This window comes from Microtus pennsylvanicus, chromosome 6, assembly GCF_037038515.1.
Source record: "Microtus pennsylvanicus isolate mMicPen1 chromosome 6, mMicPen1.hap1, whole genome shotgun sequence".
Classification (NCBI taxonomy): Eukaryota; Metazoa; Chordata; class Mammalia; order Rodentia; family Cricetidae; genus Microtus; species Microtus pennsylvanicus.
In genome coordinates, this window is record NC_134584.1 from 85,436,297 (window position 1) to 85,456,550 (window position 20,254).

General features: G+C 53.5%; 2 protein-coding genes across 4 annotated transcripts in view; one reads left to right on the forward strand and one right to left on the reverse strand.

Moving 5' to 3' along the window:
* The window catches only part of Brme1 (break repair meiotic recombinase recruitment factor 1), a 58,805-nt gene that overhangs the window by 23,399 nt on the left and 15,152 nt on the right, over nucleotides 1-20,254 (forward strand). The gene's annotated exons all lie outside the window — the stretch shown is intronic.
* On the reverse strand, nucleotides 188-10,562 carry Nanos3 (nanos C2HC-type zinc finger 3). Of its 3 annotated transcripts, none has more exons than XM_075976665.1 (2): nucleotides 3,334-5,684; nucleotides 188-431 (listed from the first exon to the last, which is right to left on the reverse strand). In XM_075976665.1, exons 1-2 carry the CDS (start codon nucleotides 3,788-3,790, stop codon nucleotides 385-387), a joined length of 504 nt encoding a protein of 167 aa, XP_075832780.1. In that variant the 5' UTR covers nucleotides 3,791-5,684; the 3' UTR covers nucleotides 188-384. The 3 variants fall into 3 exon arrangements, 1 of the variants encoding a protein (XP_075832780.1); XR_012910934.1 differs by lacking the exon at nucleotides 3,334-5,684 and adding an exon at nucleotides 10,406-10,562 and having other exon boundaries at nucleotides 202-431; XR_012910933.1 differs by lacking the exon at nucleotides 3,334-5,684 and adding an exon at nucleotides 1,004-1,280 and having other exon boundaries at nucleotides 202-431.

A 20,254-nucleotide genomic window follows, 5' to 3' on the forward strand; every position in this document is an offset into this window, starting at 1 on the left:
TCAGTATGCAGTGGGTAGCTGGGAGTTTACACACCTCACAGCTGCCCTAATGGTGCCTGCTCCTGATTCAGCTCCCCAAGGTGACCCCAAGATTTAAAGAGCAGCTTGTTAGGTGATAGGGAGTGATGATGTGGTCTGTAGAGTAGAGGGGTCCCTGCCAGCCAGATTCACACCAACTTGTCCCCAGACCGGCTCCACTCTTCACCATTTATTGGGTGCTGTTGCAACAGCGCAAGCAGAACTGGGGGGCGGGGAGGGAGGCTGGCGATCTCCAACAAGACTGGCCAGCCTCAGTGCTAAGCAAGGTCCAGTCTCCAGCACGCCTTGGCAAGGGTACCCCATCACCCTCCACACTCCAAGCTCCTAGGCCGTAGTGGAGGGACTTCAGGCCGAGGGTGAAGGTCCAGAGGGCTTCCTGCCACTTTTGGAACCTGGAGGTTGAATGCAGAGGAGAGAAATGTGAAATGAGTGGCTCAGGTAGGTGGGCAGGGTACTCATGGTGGCACTTAGGGCTGCCCGGCTGCTGCGCCACCTGGTGGCCACACCTGGGATTGTCATCCTGGGACCCAGAGCAAAGCACAGAAATGCCACTCAAGTGGTATCTCAGCCAGGCTGCATGGAACCTTGCATTTCTTACACTCTGAATGCAATTCTCAGCTTGCTGTGGCAGCATGCTAGTGAGGGCACCCTCCAGTACCAGGAAGGTATTCCTGTCCCTTCAGAGTTCTGAAACCATCATCTTCATATAACTCCTCATCGTGAGCTTCTTAGGGCTGAGTCCCTTCAAGATCCCACTGGGAGGGATAGGGCTGTGGAGCCACATGCAGAAGGCCCTGGGTTCCATCTCCACATCAGACCAGTAACATAAAACTCTTAACAGGCAGGCATGGGTTCATGTCTATTCCAGCACAGGGAGGCTGAGACATATTCAAGTCCATCCTGAGCTACAGAGAGAGACTGTCTCAACAACAACAACAAAAACTTCACAGAATGGGATTCTCACCTGCAGATAACCGGCCTCTAACCAGAGTTCCACTGCAAGGTTAAGGGAGACACCCCAGTCCACTGCCACCCTCCCGGAGCTCCCAGACTACCCAGGGAGACAAGCACACAGCCAACAACCAAACCATGGTGAAGCAGCCAGCAGAATACCTGAGTGTTCCCACCCACAAACTTTCAGTTTCCCCCAGAGGCCTCAGAGGAAATGAGGCCCGCAGAGCCATTAGACATGCAAGCACCTGCTATCCCAGCACACCACAGGACAGCCTGAGCTACAAAGTGCTGTCTCAGAAAGAAAGAGCTAGCTTACCAAAACCCAGCACCTTTGCAGAGGCCCCCATCTGGTTCCCAGCACCCATGTGGTCAGTCACTCACCACCAGCTGCCACTCAGGTTCCAGGGCTTCACATACCTCTCCAGGACTGCTCACAGGTGGTACACTAACATACATGCAGGCAAGACATCCATACTCACGAAATAAAATTATCTGCATCTCAGCTGGGTGGTAGTGGCGCACGCTTTTAATCCCAGCACTCAGAGGCAGAGACAAGCAGATCTCTGTGAGTTGGAGCCCACCTGGTCTACAGAGTGTACAGAGTGAGTTCCAAGACAGCCAGGGCTACATAGAGAAATCCTGTCTTGAAAAAAAGAAAGGAAAGAGAGGGAGGGAAGAAAAAGTAAGGAAAGAAAAGAAACGCCAGGACATCATGCACGGGGTGCCGCACTATATATAGCTAGACCCTTGCCTCTGAAATCCTGGCCCTAGGGTCCATTAGCATGCAAACCATTAAAACTAAACAGGGCCATGGAGAGCTAGTTTTGTAGTTAAGAGTGTTGGCTGCTCTTCCAGAGGACTGGGATTAAATTCCTAGAACCCACATGGTGGCTTCTAACCATCTATAACCAATTCCAGGGGATCCCACAACCTCTTCCGAAGCCCACGGGCAGTGAAACCACGCACACACCTCAATCTTTCAAAACCTTTTAGTTTCAGGTGCTAAGGCCTGGCCTTGGAGGGTGCTGTTCTGCATTTGTTGGGGAGATGGGGAGGCCCCACACTGTAACAGCACAGATCCACCAAGCAAGTTCCTGAGGGGTCCAACTGCAGCCTCTCCATCCTGTCCCCCCATTCCCACCCTGCTGGCTTGGAGCAGAGTCTCCAGGTCCATGACAACCATGGGGCTCTGGACCCCTTCTGAGAAGCCTCCTTGCTGTGTTTGTGGTGTGGAGGTCAGAGGACACTTGAAGGAAATCAGTTTTCTCCTATCACATGGATCCCAGACATCAAACTTGGGGCTTCAGCATTACAGGCAACCTTTACCCAGGAGTCTTCGTGCTGAAACGGCACCCCAACCTTTTTATGTTTCTGAATGCGGAGCAAATTCGGGGTCTCTTAAACACTATGCATGAGCCCTAACTCCCTTAAGTGCCACCTCAAAGATCCAACTATTTCTAACCACCCCACAGCACACACTCAGTCACACTTTATGATAAGTTTCCAAGAAGCTCAGGCTACACTTCCCACCTCCTACACCAGAAATGAAGGAATTAAGACTTCTACAAGTCACCTTCTCCAGGAAGTCCTTCTGAGTGGGACCCCTTCTTCTGCTCCCTGTTCAGCACTGCCTTAAATGCCACTCTCCTGTCTACCTCGTTCACAGCGCCCAGGGCAGAACAGGCATGAAAGTGTTATTTGGCAAATGAACAAATGATTTCTGGGTTCAGAAAGGGTTTAGCAGTTTCCCCCAATCTTCACAACTCCTGATCCCCAAGTAGAAATCAGAGCTCACCACCACACCCTAGAACATCTGCCTCGTTCAGAGGGAGAATGACTTCTGTTTTCTTTTTCCAGACAGGGTTTCTCTGCATAGCTTTGCTCTGTAGACCAGGCTGGCCTCGAACTCACAGGGACCCATCTGCCTCTGCCTCCCCAGTGCTGGGATTAAAGGTGTGTGTTGCCACCACCACCTAGCAGGAGAGTGACTTGTGAAAGACCACACAACAACATGCACCCCACACTCCTGAGCTTGCTCCACCACACAGCAACATACACCCTACATTCCAGAACCATGTTGCACCCCACACTTCTGAGCCATGCTCAATGCCATACAGCAACATACACCCCACATTCCAGAGCCATGCTCCACACCACACAACATGCACCCCACGCTCCTGACCATGCTCTATGCCACACTTGCAGAATGCTTTCAGTTCTACACAACTGGCTGCTTAGCTTCCAAGATACTGGCACCACACATACTTAAACACCCCAAAGAGCTGAGAGCCTAGAATGGGTCCCTTCTCCACCCAGTCCCTACACCACCTGCATAGACACCTGCTGCTGTTTCTCCTCCAGGGCGGTGGCCAGCATCCTGTGACTTTGCCTTGTCAGGCCGGGTCAGCTTTTTGCCTGCAGAATTCCGAGTGGTGTAGCAGTAGACAGAAGTGTAGCCCTGGCCGGTGAGTGGGCAGAAGCGTCGAGTGTGGGCATGCTCCTGAGTGGCCCCACACTGGGGACACACATAATCCCTCAAGATGGGACACAGCACCCGGCCGGCCTCATCCTTCAGGACGTGGGATTGGTAGATGGCACGGGACTCGCCATTATGCTTGCAGAAGGAGCACAGGCGTTCAGGAGCTGCTGAGGATTCCTTGCTGGCCTTCTGGCTTTCTGGGCTTGGCTTCGGCTCTGGCTTGGGCTCTAGCCTGACATCAGGCTCTTCTTCTTCATGCAGAGCCCCAACCAGGCTTGCTAGGCCCAGATAATCTGTCCACACATTGAAAGTCCCCATGGCTGGGCAGAAGAGCAGATTGAGGGAAATCGCTGCCTGGCTCCCGCTTCTTCAGTCCCTGAAACTCAGGCCTCTCTGGCTGCTTTTCTACCTTGAGGGGATGTGAGTGGGTGGAGCGGGCAGGCTCTGGGGGGGTCCCTCATTGTCACTGGGGGCTTCTTACATACCTGCCCAGGGGGTATATGGTGTTTGTGTGGGCTGGAGGTAAACCAGGAGCCACTGAACCCCCAAGGCTTCCCCTCTCTGTGGGAGGTGGCCAGCTAGGTGAAGAGCTGGGGGCTGGCTAAGAACTCTGCCCCAGGGCGAAACACACTGACAGTGGTTTACTAATTTTTTTCCTCTTCCTTCCCCAGGGGTGGAGAGGGGACCAGGTGGCCTTGGAGTTAGCAATCCTAGAATTTAGGAAGGGGGCTGTGCATGGAGGGGGTGGGGCAAGGACGGTTCCAGGGCTCTGGCTTCACTAAGAAACTTTTATGCCCACTTCAGTGGCTGGGAACTTAGTCATGAAGTGTGAACGACAAACAGAAACAGAAGGAGGACATGACTGCCCCTGCGAAGTGGAGAAGGTTGACTGTAGATAAAACGGACAAAACAGGCAAAGGCAGAGACATCTGGAGAGTTCAAAATGGACATGACCAGCAGATTGAGCCAGGTCATGTGAGGAGAGGGGAAGGGGAACCTGGAATGGTGGTGGAGGGGGTAAAAAAAAACAGCATGTAACCAAAATGGCTGGGTTATGTAGGAACCAGAAAAGCTGGGGGAAGGGTGGCCCAGCAGAGTCCCTTAACTAGAGAAGTTCAGGGTAGGTGACAGGGTATGCCAGCCAGGAGGACCTGTAACAGGCAGGGACTACAGAGGGTCACTGGGAAAACCTGGCAGCCGGAGTCAGCTCTGATATGTTAACAAGCACCTCAGCTGTCTGTCCTGTTACAAAGTGGAGACTTCCTCCTTGAGTTAGCTCAAAGGTCTGGGAGCAACGAAGAAAGGGAAAGAGCCCTCAAGCACAGGAGGGCAGGCCGTACCCCAGCGCATGCCAGCCCTCTGACCCCCAACACTGCTTGCAATGAGAGGAGGCCTCAGCCTGAGCCCCGAAAAGTGAAATGTGTTTGATCCACCCGCCTACCCATCTGTCTGTCACATGCCCCTCTACCAATCCACCCATTCCAGAAGTCTCACTGAGCAAACATCCACCCTTCCAGGAATGGTTTCTGCCGACTGAGTCCCCACTTTATTTCCCAATTTCAATCTGTCCATCAAGATCCCAGATACCAGTCCATCTCCTCAAGGGGAGCAAGTGACAGGCTAAAGAATTTGGGGATACCTAAGGGGTCCTGTCCTCCTCCTCATCCCTGGGACTGTTGTATGGCCCAGCCACAGTGACATTCATCCCCCGGTGGGTCTGGCCTCCTCCTCACAACCCACCGACAACAATGAATGTTGATTGTGACCTTTACTGTGGCCTGAGAGGGGATGCCAGGCTGCCTGGGGCATCTCCCAGATCTAGAAGGGTCAGGATGGTGATGGGGTAGACGGCAGTTCCAGGCCTCGGGGTCCACTCAACGGTCGATGGTTTGTCTGAGCTGCCCAAACTCACCGACAGGTTGAATGTTCCCCCAAACCCTTGGCAAATTTCTTGGAGAAGTGGAGTGGGCAGAGGCCCAGAGAGGTGATGGAGAAGCCAGCGTCCCCTGGACTCTCATGGAACCAGCCCTCAGTTATTCAGCATCCACTGTCTTTTTGGAGACTCAGGAGAAGCAGCACAAATATAAATCATAACGTTAAAAACGTGGTCCCTGCAACAGAGGCGACAATGTCTCAGTTCATGTACTTTATTCAAGGGATGCACCCAAAATAGTGCCCCTGACATCTCAACACTGAGGCTTAGAAGTGCTGCAGCTCCTGGCCAGCCCCGGCTAAAGAGTGAGATAAAAAGCCTTCCAAAGCGGTCCTGAGGTGCAGATTCCCCATCTAATTCGTGGGGAGCGGGGCTGAGGCCAAAAGAGCACTGAGGGAGATTCCTAGCCACCCTGGAAGTCTGCGGGCCACCAGTTCTGGTCTGAGAGGCGAGTGAGCTGTAAACAAGTTCCTTTGAAACAATGTAACTGCTCCTCCACGGGCAAGCTTGATTGTGAGATAAATAAAGCAGCAGTACAATGTAGACCTTTCTACTTTCCCATGGTCCCTAAACTTGTTTCCTCTTGAGCCCACCTCCCGCCCTGCCCTTCGCAGCCCCAGCAGTGGGCTCAGAAAGGAAGGCAGCACTGCCCTCTACCCCTCTCCCCCACGTCCTCCCCACGCCCCCACATACACTCTGGGTCTGAAGGCTTCTAAATGGTCTGAGGACAGGACAAGATTCCTTAGGCCTCTGGCTGGGGGGTGAAGCATCTGTCCACGTGGGCAAAGACCCTGGGCCGCATCCCTGGCACTGCTAACCTGAGGTCCTGACACTTGAATGAGGGGTGTGGTTACCCTCAGGGATCTCCTGAGGTCACCAGTTTATGTAGCCCCAGACCACAACCAGACTTGCCCTCAATTCAGGCCTCTGCCAGCGTCCCTAGGACCCTCCTGCAAGCCGGTCCTTTGAGATCTGCCTCCAAACTCAACCACCTGAGGGGTTAGGGCCCACTGTCTATCACCTTAGTGCGCTTCCAGAGCACCCCCAGAAATCCTTTAGAAGCTCAGTTCCTTCTAAGGTTCACCCCAACCCGCAGACCCAAACCAGACCCCCGAAACCAGCGAGGCTCAGGAAGCACTCCCACCTGGTAGTGCCCTGACGCTACTTCCTCAGCCCAGTTCCAGGAGTGGTCACATTCCCACCCCGGAGGCCCGTGTACCTGGCCAGCAGCCCCCCTTTGAGGCCAGGAGCTAGGGGCAAGCCCTGCGTGGGAAAGACGGATCTCCTGCCTTGGATGCTCTCCGCTCTGAGGAGGTACGAGCCTAGATCCATCAGAGGAAGGTGAGCCGCAATCAGTGACTTTGTACCGGTCGCTACTATACCCCTGGGGAAGGGAACGCCGCGAGTTCAGAACATTTTTTAGGGGGCTTCAGAAAGCTAAAATGGATGTGCAGGCGGCACACAAGACACTCTGAGCAATTCAGGTCATCTCGCAGATACCCCTCTTTTATTTCTGTAAGTGCATTCTGCTTACTTGCCCTTCGGAACTCTTGATTTTATCCTTACACAACGGGAGGCGTCTGCTGTGGGAATTCCCAGCAGGACAGCGTGCCTGTGGGAGTCTGGCCTGGGGGAGGGGGCGGAGTCGACAGGCCCCGCCCCCTCCTGTCTCTTTGTCTGCAGGCGTGGTGCAGGCTTCCCGCCCTGTGTCTGTCTGCGCTTGCTTGCCCTTTGTCAGCGGGGGTCGCCTGTCTGGGTCTGACTGTTCCCTTCCTGCGACTGTGTGTCGGTCCCTTCTCTTCCCGGTGCGGTCCGTGAGGTTGTTGGCAGCCATGCCCCCTGGTGTGTGGGGCTCACAGCCCTGCCCTGAGTTCCTGGGCTGGGGGCTGAGCGCATACTTCCGGCCACGTGTCTGCGGGTCTAGGGTGCTTGGGCGGGAGGTTTGACTTTGAAGTCCCTTAGGGTGGGGGTGGGAAACTGTCTCCTCCCATTCTCAACCCCAGGTCCTGGTGCCCTGGGCACCGCAGCGAGAGGGTCTGTCTGGGAGTAACCTAGGTGGGCCCTGCCCCACCCTGTCCCTGTCCCTGTCCCTGCCCCTGCATCACTCTGGGCAGCTAGAACGCTGGGCAGCTGGCTCATGTCCTAGAGGTCAGGTTGAGGTGAAATGCCAGTGCCAGCCAGATGGGGCTAGCTCTACCATCAAGGGGCAGGATTAGTGAAAGGTCAGCTATCTGCTGTATAGTGAGTGCTCTTGGGGTCTGCAGTGTTCAGTGTGCAATGCCTGTAAGTCATGGGGCAAAAGGGAAGAGCAGGTAGGACCTGGAAAACAGAGGGCTCATTATTGGGGTACAGTGACAAGACACATGGGGATCTTTATGGGGTCACCTGGCCCAGGCTGGCTACACCTCTAAAGGGCTTCTCAGGTACCCACCCTTCCCACCCAAGCTTCTCCAGGGTCTTTTGAATGGAGGCACTCAGACAGGAGCTCCTGTGTCTTATCCAGCTTATGGACAGTGGATTTGCCAAAAGCCCAAAATTCCAGACTGGCTGGATGGGAAGCTAGGACTGTGGGTGAGAGGGGCCTGGCTTCTCCTGGGTTGGGAGCTATGATGAGGGCTCGTTGGAGCTCTAGACACTTGTGAAGTTCAAGGTGCAGGGTGGGCTCGGGCCTGCAACAAGGTGGCTGTCCTTACAAACTCACACCTGTTAATGGGTTCCTGGGGAGTTTTCTGCTCTAAGCTTCTCTGGGCTAATGGAGCTCAGTGGGAGGTGGGGTGAGTCTGTGTGCGCGCCATAGTGGGTGGTGCTACGAGTGTGTGGGTGTCAATGTATGTACATCCCTCCTGTGGGTTTGTTTGTGTGTAGATGCCAGCATTATTGTAGGTGGGTGTGTCAAGCTCCAGTTTAATTGCAGGTCGCTGTGTGAGCAGGTGTATGTGGGCGGCTGGGCTTTGCTAGAGTAACTGGGTGACTCTAGCCTGTCAGCGATGGCATCCCTCAGGCCCAGCCCCACTAAAGGCAGGGAATTCACTGAGTCATAGGTGTGTCCCTAGAGTCGGTTGCTGCCTGGCACACAGTAGCTAGCTGCTCAGCAAGTGGTATGGACCTGTCTATCACCTCTGTGCTTATAGATAAAAGCCTGAGATCATCTAGTGAGAAACCAGCAAAAAAGAGAAAGGGCTGGGTGTGGTGCTGAACACCTGTATCCCGCACTCGGGAGGTAGAGGCAGCAGATCTCTGTGAGTTTGAGGCCAGCCTGGCCTCTCTACAGTGAGTTCCAGCTCAGACAGGTTCCGCATAGTGTGACCCTGTCTCAGTAACGACAGCAAATTTTTTTTTCTTCAGTTTTTTGAGACAAGGTTTCTGTGTTTAACAAGCAACACAGGCTGTCCGGAACTTGATCTGTAGACAAGGCTGACCTCAAACTCACGAGATCCGCCTGCCTCTGCCTTCCGAGCGCCGGGATTAAAGGTGTGCGCCACCACTACCAGTCTTAACAACAAAATATTAAACTGTTGAATATCTGTGGCTCCACCCGTGCGTCCTTTCCCTGTGGGTCTCTCCGTATGCACGTAACCAGCAATGTCTTCATGTGTGTCATGAAAGCATTAGGGTAGGAGACTCTGGGTCTAAGTTCCATGGGTGGTTTTTGTTTTGACATCGGCACCAAACCCCAGGGCCTTATCGTCATGCCAGGTTAGTACACTGCTTTAACACTAATACCACATCTCTGGCTGACTGTTGATTTTGATGTCCGTGGAGGTTTGTCTGTTTTTTGTTTGTTTGAGACAGAGTCTCCCAATGAATCCCTGGTTGGCCTCGAACTCATTATATAGAACAGGCTGGCCCAGTACTCAGCTCTGCCTGCCTCTGTCTCCCGAGTGCTGGGATTAAAACTGCTCCATCACAATTGGCCTCCACTTTTTTACTTTTTTTTTTTTTTTTAAAGACAGCCTCTAAATTGCCCAGGTTGGCCTCAGATTCACTGTGTAACCCAAGCAGGCCTTGAGCTACCCGTCAGCCCCCACCCACCTCCCAAGGGCTAGGAGGAAAGGCCTGTGCCACCATGTCCAGCTCCATAAGGAGTCGTGGCACTAGGGGTGACTCTGGGTATCTGTGTCAACTTGCACACCTGTGTTCTGGTGACTCTGTCAGGACTGCTGGGACCTGCTTTGGCCTCATATGAGGGGTGTCCTTATTTGGAAGTGGGTTTGCAAATCAAGTTACTAAGGGGACCATCCTGCACCTGGGGTTATTAGTTCTTCTGGGTATGTGAGTGACCAGGTGAGGATGGGCACCACTAGTGTGTCTCTACGTTGTGCCGCTATCCACTGGTGACTGTCCCTTTGCAGGGGTATTTTCCCAGCCTTTGTGCAGTGTGTGTTCGGGTGTCAGTGTGCGGTTGACTATGTGCTTAGGATTTATGATTATTAATGGGATAGTGTGTGTCTGTGTCACACTGTGTGGCTTTTAGGACTTTGTCTGATGACTTGAGACTAATTTTGGTTTGGCAAGTGCGTCTGTGAGCAGTGGGGGATGGGTGGAAAGAAGATGGGGAACCCAAGTGTGATGGGGGTACTTTCTCAGCCCCCAGTTAGCCAAAGAGGTGGCTTCTGCAGCCCCCAGCCCCAGCATGCATGCCCTCCGGGGCGAGGTCCCTGGGAAAGGCGCCCGGCCGCTTTAAAGCTAGGGCTCCTCAGCAGAGTGATCGGGGCCATCTTTCCTTTCTACGGCCACTTTTGGAGGGCGGGTTCCAGTCGGCAAACCTTGTCCCCCGCAATCACCGTGCAGATGCGGTCCGTGCCCGCGGCCGGAGGCGGCCTCCCGCCCCGCGCCCGGAGAACAAAGCGCCCCGGCCCCGCGCCCCGGTCGGCCCGGCCCAGGCGCTCGCAGCCGTGTCCCAGTGCAGGCGGCGTCCCGGGCCGCACGACCGGGAACAATGGAGGCCTCGGCCGTGGCCGTGACCGGCAGGTGCGCCCCCCGCCCCGGTCCGCGCTCACCTCATCTCCGCCGCCGCAGCGCCCTCCGCTCCGCCAGGGCCCGGGAGCCCGCCTGGCCGCCCGCGCGGGAAGGCACCGAGCGGTTCGAACCCGCGGCCACGCGCCCGCGCCCCCGAGGCCCCCGCGCGGCGCCGGCCGGTGGGTCCAGCTGCGGCCGTGCGCGCCCCGGGCCGCCTGCAAGCCCCCGCGCTGCAGGCTGTGGCTCGCGGGGTACTCGGGGCGCGGGCAGGGACCCGGGCTGCACGCAGCCCTCCAGGCGCGGCGGGAGCACGCGCGCACAAAGGCACGCGGGCCACAGACAGGGAAGGTGCGCGGGGGCCTTGGGGCGTACGCCTGCCGGACGAAGGGGGTGGCGGCCACACACGTAGGGATACCTGGGAGCGGCAGACGCCACTCTGAGGGACAGCACGGAATGTTCTGAGAACTGAATATGCCCAGCCAGAGCCCAGTTTCACAGCTCACACTCCACCATGTACACATAATTGGGTGCACAGCCCAGAAAAAAAACCCTGAAGCTGAAGTCACAAAATCAGAACACGGTTGGTGAGCTAGTCCACACCTCTAGACCCCGGAACTCAGGAAACTGAGGCAGGAGTATCGCAGTTTCAAGCCAGCCTGGATTAGACTGAGTTTCAAAGGAACCTGAGCTATAATGTTGCAAAACAAACAAAAACCAAATAAACCAAAGAGCATGTCCACTGAGACCAGCAGACAATCTGCGGGCACACACAGTTATTGAGATCACAAAATACCCATGCAGCTTTCGTGATTACAGAACAGGGGCAGGCCCACCAGGTTCTTGGTAGGAACTAACACTTGTTTCTGGGACCATGGGACAAAAAGAGTGCATGCAGTCTGGTTGTGCAAGCTCCTTTTGGGATGAGGCACATACTGGGTCGGGGAGGACTCTGGGTCTGCCAGAGCCCCTAAAAGTGGCAGCTACCCCCAGCAGCGCACCGGCAGGAAGCACTGGCAGAGCCCCTCCAGAATCACACACCCACACATGGTTCTGCCACAGCCTCAGCTGCTTGGAGAAGGTCAGATCAGCCTGGGGTTGAGCCAACAGATGACACGTGTGTGTGTGTCTGTGTGTGTGCCCCACCCAAGCCCCAAGGTTGAGGACTTTGAGACCCCTCAAACTCAAGCCTTCACCTTTGTAGGGCTTCAGCCCTGGTGGTCTTCCTAGCCGTTGCCTACCTTCCTTTAACTCCTTACTGCAATCCTGCCTCAGTTTCTCCTTGATAGGCTCCCCCTCCAGACATCCTCCGTTTAGAAAGACAAGTCTCAGCTGGCCCAGGAAAATCGTCTGTGGGTGGGAAGCGAGGAATGTGCGAGGACCTAAATGGGCATTCAGAGTGAGTTAGTCGAGTGTTTACCCAGCGTGCAGAAAGCCCTGGGCTAGATCTATCCTAGCACAGCACGAACCAAGCACGGTGGGACACAGGATCAGAAGCTCAAGGGCATCCTTAGCTACGTTGAATTTGAGGCCAGCCTGAGCTGCCTCCGTGCGTGAGGTCAGCTTTGTTGACACCTCTGTGTGCCCCACCCCGCAAGAAATTAAGACTGTCCTTGAACTTCTGATTCTCAGCCTCCACTCTCAAACGCTGGGGTCACAGGCATTGCTACCACGCCTTTGGTGGCTTTGGGGTGGCTTTGGAATACACGCCCATCCCCTCGCTAATTCCACTCACTCAGTTTTGGGAGACAGCATTGGGGCGGTTTGTATTTTCCCTCAGAGCTTCGAAGGCTAACATCTCAGAGCCAAACCAGCAAAATCAGTGAAGGGGATATTGTCCTCTTCGCAGAGAAGACAACTGGGACACAGAGAGGCTAGCCTCTTGCCCTAGGCGGCACATTCACAGTGGGAGTCTTGTGTTTTTTTTTCTGTCTTTTCCCGGTTGGGCTCGCCGGCTTGTTTAGTGTCCTGTAGGGGGCAGCAGACTCCAGCGCGCCTCAGTTTTTGGGTCAGGCTGCTCTTCAGTGAGCTTTTCCCCCTACAGCAAACGAGGACTCTACCTCGACCTCCCGCCCCAATCTGGGAAACAACCCACTCCGCTTCCCCCACCCCCACAGCTAAAACGCTGAAAGAGCTCTTCTGAAATAATCCCACCCCTAGAAGTGACGTCTGCACCAGACTCATTCTGAGGCGTCTCTCGGAACGTCTGGCTTTCCTTCCTGTGGTTTATTTACTGGGCCTGGGCAGACGCCTTTGCATTCCGGAACCGGTTACTGTCCTGGGAGAGGATTTCTCATTGCTAGCTAAGTGACCAGTCAATGCTCCGGTGGTCAGACCCCCACCCCCCACCCCACCCCACCCCCACGACAGAATGAGAACCACAGGCAAGCCCGTGCTCGGGCTGCTGTTCGCACGGGGAGAACTCCCCGTTCTTCCCGTTTGAGCTCTGCGAGGTTCCCCGCCTCCTTTGGGTCTCCTTGGGGACCCAGATGTGGCCGCCCTGGACTTCAGCATCTCCGTCGGCAGCTCTGGGCGTAGCCCACGGGCGTTCAAAAGCATGAGGCTCGCACACTTAGAAGTCATTCGGGAAGGAAGGAGCTGCCTTCTTTGTACCCCCTCCCCATGGGGTCCAGGCGGCGACACGAAGGAGGCTGGCCGTGAAGTCTCAAGCCAGCTTCTGCCACTTGCGCTGCCTGCAGAGACGACAGCACCATCCTCTTAGCTGCAGAGGCCAAACATTTAATAACGTGCAGCGAATTCTCAAGTTCGGTTTCCGGTTTCCTGTGTATGCATCTAGAATCCTGCTTCCCTGAGCCCCGGCCAGGTCCCCTATAGCATTTCTCTTGGACAAGTCCATTTGCTACCTGCCTGGTCTTCTCCGGCTGTTCCTTTGTGTTCAGCAGGGGGCGCTTGAACCACCCAAACCTGCTCAGAATTTTGCACTGTCCACCGGGCCCCTGCCAACCTTCACTTCCTCCATTGCCCACCTCTCCCTCCGCCCTCCTGCCAGGCCTCTAGGTGAGCAGTCTTGACACGAGCTGTTCCTTCCACCAGGGTCTGTATACCCCTGGTGCTCGGACCCAAGATCTGCACCACCACTTACTTGCTCTGAGCACAGTGAAACCTGGCGCTCCCCTTCACTGGTGCTCCCCTTGGGCGTGACTAGCTTTCCAGTGAGCCCCAGAGGTCCTTTTGTCTCCACTTCCCCAACATGGGGATTGCACACATGTGCCAATGCCCCAGCTGTTAATTTTTTTTTTCTGCATCCCAGCACTCTGGAGACAGATGTAGGTGAACCTCTGTGGAGTTGACACCAGCCTGGTCATATAGTGAGTTACTTGTGTATGTGTGTGTGTAGGCAGATATGTATGCGTGTGTCTTCAGCGGGGGTGGGATGGGGTGGGGTGGGGGAGGGGGTGCTTCTCTCCTTCCTCTGTGAGTCCTGGGATGAGACTCAGGACGGCCTGGTGGCAAATGCTTCCGCCTGCTGAGTTCTCACCAACCCACTGCCCTTTTGTATGGTGCTTCTGTGAACACTTTCTTGAAAGGGCTATCTCCACTCTCTTTTCTCCTTCCCTACCTTCCTTTCTTTTTCTTCCTTTTTGTCTTCATCTTTCTCCGCTTTCCTCCCAAGCGTCTGTGTAGCCCAGGCTGCCCTTCCTTCTCTTCTGTGTGTCCTCTGTACCCATACATCGCCTCCTCCAAGTCAAGGATTTTGGTTTGGTTTGGTCTTTTCAGGACTTGGTTCAGGGACTGAACCTAGGTCTCATGCATGTTAGCCGAGCCCCACCACTGAGCTGGAGCCCCAGCCCTTCAGTCTTCACCTCTCGTGTGTAACTAAGAACATCTGTGAGCTCATAATCCATAATTCCCAGCGGACAGAACAAATGTGGAACCTGCCTGCATCCCCGGGAGAGGGGCAGGCAAGCTGCGGGCTTGAGACTTTCTCCTCTGAGAACTCTGGAGGCACAGGAAGTGTGGGAAAGGCTCAAGATCATGTCTGGAGGACTGAACAACCAAGGAGGGACGGAGAGGCCCTGGCTGAGGGGCTGGGCTGCGGAGAGAAAGCCTGGGGCTCTGGAGGTTACAGGACAACTTTTCTGAGTCCCCTTCCATCGCAAAGGTCCTGGGGACCAAACATGCCATCAGGCAGATGATCTTACCCTCTGAGCAATAGCGTCGGCCAGCTTTTATTTTCAGACAGATGTATTGAGATTATTTAATATACACTAAAATTTACACTTTCTACAATACTAAAGTTTCACTTTTTAATTTTCATTTTTATTACTATTTTGGTGTGTTCTTGAGAAAGTGTTGACTGTGAAAGTGTTAGGCCTACCTCTAACTCCTGATCTTCCTGCCTCAGCCTCCCAAGTGTCCAGCTGTGTAGCGGAATTTCAAGCACCCGGTGGCCACATGGGTAGTGCAACAGGGCTAGCTAGCAACGCTTGGGGCCCCATCTGTCCTCATGTGGCTCCTTGGTGCGGCATCACATCCTGCCCTCGCTGGAAACTTCAGTATTGGCTTCCTTGGGGATTTCTCTCCCTCCCTTCCTTCCGTGGGGGTGGGAATGGAATCCAAGGACTTATTGTAGCTACGCCCTTTCATGTTAATGCCTATTTCCTAAGTACTGCTCCATCCCACCTTCCACAGAAAGACTTGTACTCTGTGTGAGACAAGTTAGTAACTGCTCAGAATCTCAGCTGCTAGGGAGGCTGAGGCAGGAGGATTCAAAGTTCAGGCCAGTTTGGATTAAAAAGTAAGTTTCAGGCCAGCCTGGGAAACTTGGTTAGATAGATCCTGTCTGTCTGGAAATTTTCTTTCTTTCTTTCTTTCTTTCTTTCTTTCTTTCTTTCTCTCTCTCTCTCTCTCTCTCTCTCTCTCTTTCTTTCTTTCTTTCTTTCTTGTTTGATTGGTTGTGTTGTTTTGTTTTGTTTTTTTCGTTTGTTTTAGACAGTTTCTCTGTTGTAGCCCTGGGCTGTTCTGGAACTAACTCTACAGACCAAGCTGGCTTGAATTTACACACTTCTGCCTGCCTGTGCCTCCCAGAGTGCTGGGATTAGAGGTGTGTGCCACCACACTTGGTCAAAAATATCAAGTTTAAAAAACAGTTGGGGTTACTGGGACCTGGCTCAGAGGTGACTGTTTAGTGTGTGAGCCCGGATCCAGTCCCCCAGTGCATCATCACCATCCCGGAGTGGGCTCTGTTTAGTGTGTGTGAGCCCGGATCCAGTCTCACCATGCCGGAATGGGCTCTGTTTACTCTCTCTCTCTCTCTCTCTCTCTCTCTCTCTCTCTCTCTCTCTCTCTCTCTCTCTCTCTCTCTCTCTCTCTCTCTCTCTCTCTCTCTCCTCTCTCTCTCTCTCTCTCTGTGTGTGTGTGTGTGTGTGTGTGTGTGTGTAGGGGAAGCCCAGCCAATCACCTTGCTTGAAGGGCGGGATCCCCTGAGGTTATTATTTACTTATAAATATTGCAGGTGTGCTCCCTGCCTTCCGCTTCTGTTTTCCTGCTCTTCCTTGGAACCTTGGTTTTGTAAATTATTCCCTTCTTCCCCTCAATAAAGCTGATATTAAAGTTAGCCTGGGGCTGGAGAGATGCCTCAGAGGTTAAGAGCATTGCCTGCTCTTCCAAAGGTCCTGAGTTCAATTCCCAGCAACCACATGGTGGCTCACAACCATCTGTAATGAGGTCTAGTGCCCTCTTCTGGCCTGCAGGCATACACACAGACAGAATATTGTATACATAATAAATAAATAAATAAATTTAAAAAATAAAATAAAGTTAGCCTGATTAATCCTATTTGCTGATCGATTATGCCGCATCATTTGTGAGCCCGGATCCAGTCTCCCAGTACATCATCACCATCCCAGAGTGGTCTCTCCACAGGTCAGTATTGCACAGACGGGGGAAATGTTCTGGTCCATGCTACAGTTGCAGGTGAACCTACAAGGCGAGGAAGCCCCATCCTTGAGACCCCTTTATACACAGACACTGAGAGCCCGGGTTGTAGGAACTATCTGGTGTCTAGAGAGAAAACAGAAGTGACCACTAATGAACTCAGGGTTTCTTTGAGGGTGGTAGAAAGCTCTAAAATAGATTGTGGGCCAGGGTGTGACACCCCAGCCTGGTCCCAGCTATTTGAAAGGCTGAGGCAGGAGGCTCCCATGATATCTAGTCCTCAATGGTAGTCTGGGCAACACAGCCAGACTCAAAAAAAAAAAAATCATAGATGTTAAGTTGGGAGCTTAGGCCCCAGCCCCTAGCATCTGTCCTAGCCCCCTGACCCTGAGAGTTAGCACTCTGGACTCCAAATCCCAGCACTGACCCTCCCTGGAGGGGGGGCTTAGGACCACTCCCACAGAATATTTAAGTGAACTCCCAAAAGAGGAACACGTGGTTTCTTTTTCTTCTTCCTGGTGGTTGTGTGTGTGTTTGCGGCCCCTGGGGCCACCCCAGAGTGTAGAACTCCCATTAAACCTGGATATCTCTTAATTTGGCTTGTTTTGATCTGGCTTGATTGGGAAATTGTGTTGGTGGAGAGCTCACATTAGGAAAATATTCTAACAATAGGGCTGGCATCTTGGCTCAGTGGTTAAAAGCAATGGCTGCTATTTCAGAGATCCCAGGTTCAATTCCCCTCACCCACATGGTGGCTCACAGTTCTGTGATCTGATGCCCTCTGCTGGACTCCAAGAGTACTGCACACACATGGTGCACAGACATACACTCAGGTAAAACACCCAAACACATAAAAATAATATTTAAAAGTGCCACATCAGCCAGGTAGTGGTAGTACACACCTTTAATTCCCGCACTCGGGAGGCAGAGGCAGGCAGATCTCTGTGAGTTCAAAGCCAGCCTGGTCTACAAGAGCTAGTTCCAGGACAGTCAGGACTATAACAATACAGAAAAACTGCCTCAAAAAAAAAAGTCAAATCCTATAAAATAATGCCGCATCTGTGTATTTATGTTAATACATTTGAACATATTAGCAACCTAGTGGTGTGAGAATTTTGTTTTCTAAATATTTATTTATCAAGGGTACATACAGCATGTCAACGCATACAAGTGGAGGTCGGGGGCAATTTTTGGAAGACAGTTCTCTTTTTTCACAGCATGTTATTGGGAATCAAGTGGTGGCAATCGACCGTTTTTGTTTTTTAAGATTTATAAAAAAATCTTGTTTTTTTTCTTTGTATACAGTGTTCTGCCTGCCTGCATGCATGCCTTTATGCCAGTTACCAATGTGGTTGCTGGGACTTGAACTCAGGACCTCTGAAAGTGTAGCTAGTGCTCCTAACCCCAGCCCTTCTTGCTGTTGTTTTAAGAGTTCTCACTGTGTAGCCCTGACTGGCCTAGAACTCGCTCTGTAGACTAGGCTGGCTTCAAAGTTACAGAGATCTGCCTGCCTCTGCCTCCCAAATGCTGGATTAAAGGCGTGGAGCATCATGAATCCTACTTCCATATAGGGTTTTTTTTTTTAAGGTTTATTGTCACAGAACTTCATTTAAAAACATCTTGGGCCGGGCAGTGGTGGCACATGCCTTTAATCCCAGCACTTGGGAGGCAGAGGCAGGCGGATCTCTGTGAGTTCGAGACCAGCCTGGTCTACAAGAGCTAGTTCCAGGACAGGCTCCAAAACTACAGAGAAACCCTGTCTCGAAAAACCAAAAAAAAAAAAAAAAAAAATCTCGGTTGGGACTGCAGAGATGACTCAGCAGTTAGGAGTACTAGATGCTTCCAGAGGCCCTGAGTTTAGTTCATTCACACACACACACACACACACACACACAACTTTGTGGTCCTGACCTTCTTGGAACTCAGTGGACCAGACTAGCCTAGGATTCAGAGACCTGCCTGCCTCTGCCACTGGAGAGTGCTGGGATTAAAGATGTGTGCTACCATGCCTGGCAATAAATTTAAAAAATAAAAACATCCATGAACAACTACTTTTTTGATGCTTTATTAAATTTCTCTTTGAAAATGTGTTTTGCTTGCACGCATGTCTAGGAGAGAGCATCGGATTCTCTGGCAATGGAATTTCTGACCATTGTGAGCTGCCCTGGAGCTGGGAATTGAGCCCAGGTCCGACTGCTCAGCCACCTCTCCAGCACTCCCCACCCCGCCGCTGCCCTTTTGAGCCAGCCGGGGTCTCATTCTGTATCTTGGCTGGCTTGGAACTGCTGTGTAGACCAGTCTGGCTTCAGACATGCAGAGAGCCACCCCCTGAGTGTAGGGACTAACGGTATACACCCCACAACTGGTTGATTTTTTTTCTCTTCTGGAAATGGTTTTCTGTGCAGTCCTGGCCTGTCCTTCAACTCTCTCTGTAGACCAGGCTGGTCTCGAACCCACAGAGATCCTCCTGCCTCTGCTTCTCAACTGCTGGGATTAAAAGGGTGCGCCGCCACTGCCACCACCCCACCGGCTAGTAGCTCCTTTTTAAACCTTGAACCCATGTGGAGATTTCTTGGTATCCTCAGGTCTGGTATGGTTTTCTGTATCCGGCCTCAGAATGCTCCAAAGTCTCAAGGAGAGAAGGCCCCTCAGACTAGCGTGGTCCTGAAGGCAGAGAGATGCCTGCAGCACCCGCTTTTTCTTCCGACATCAGACAGCCTGACTCAATTAGGCCGCTGTGTGCGTGGGCCCTGAGAAAATGATCCTTTGCTGTCCTGGCAGTGACTCAGGGCCAGGAAGCCCCCTCTCTGGGAATGCCAGGCCCTGGATGGTGACTTTCCACACATGTGGCAGACACCCAGGCCCAGGCCAGGCTACTGGGGGCAGCCCAGAAGTGCCCATGCCCATAACTAAGACCAGAGACAGCCTGGGGGCTGGGAGGGGATGCAGAGCTGTACTCAAAAGGTCCTTTGTAGGAGCGGCTGGTGGGGGAGGTGCCGGGGACCCCGCCCTGTGACTCAACCCCATTGCTGGGCAATGACTCATGCCCAGGCCCCCTCCGGTCGCCACCCGCAGCAGGTGCTGCCCGCTCCAGCTTCCACAAGTGTCCTCCACAGTCTCTTCCATAGCAACTACTTTGGCCTATGACCCACACCCACTTACGGGAGTACCCACGTTGCTTGGACAGCCTTGTGTTGCCGGGTACAACCATGGAGGGCACCTACACCCTGCTCCTCCTTGTAGCAACGGGCTGGGCTGCTGGGGTGTGCTCGCCTTTGACTCACTTTTGATAGATGGAACTCTCAAACTGGCCTGGAGGTAGCCTCTTCTTCCTCCTTTAGTAGGTGGGGAAACTGAGGCTACGGGACTCTGAGCAAGCAGGAGACTCAAAGTGGTCTGTGGAGGCACCAGAAATGGTTGCTCCATTTTACTGATGTAAAAGGTAAACTGAGGCAGCAGCTCAAAGCCCAGGCCTGCCCTGCTGCGCCCCCGCCGCAGTCCTCTCGTCGCCGCCAGCCCTGGGCTGGCTGCCAGCCCGCCCGGCGCCCGCCCGTCCGCGTCACGCCGCGGTGAGTCACCGCCCGCCCCGCCCCCGCGCCAACAAACAGCGCGTTACCCGGCAACGGCCGCCGCCAGCCTGCTTCGGTCTGGGTTCGAGCCTCCAGTCAGGACAGGAGCCAGGCGGGGCGCTCCCCTGGTGGTCTTCCCTATGTCAGGGTTCAGATCACGCCAGCAGTTCAGATGTGTGCAGAAGGTTAAAAGGTTAAGAGAGACTTCGGTGGTCCCGTTTGGGGTTCAAGAACAATCAAATTCTCAAACCAGAAGAGTCCCTGGTTCTGTGTTAGAAGGTCGATGGGAAGTGGACCTTGACAGTCAAAGTAGCCTGCTTGGGTAGGGATGGCAATCCAAAGGCTGCCACGGGGGCATATCCTTTCCCCGAAACTCCCGGATCTAGGCAGGTATTGGACATCAGTCATTAACAAATTAATTGGTAC

Bases quoted from the DNA above. Each gene is read 5' to 3' on its own strand.
- Nanos3 (XM_075976665.1), bottom strand. From the start codon at position 3,790: ATGGGGACTTTCAATGTGTGGACAGATTATCTGGGCCTAGCAAGCCTG. The intron at 432-3,333 runs GTGTCTATGCAG...TTCAACCTCCAG, and splicing joins TGGAGGAGAAACAGCAGCAG to GTTCCAAAAGTGGCAGGAAG.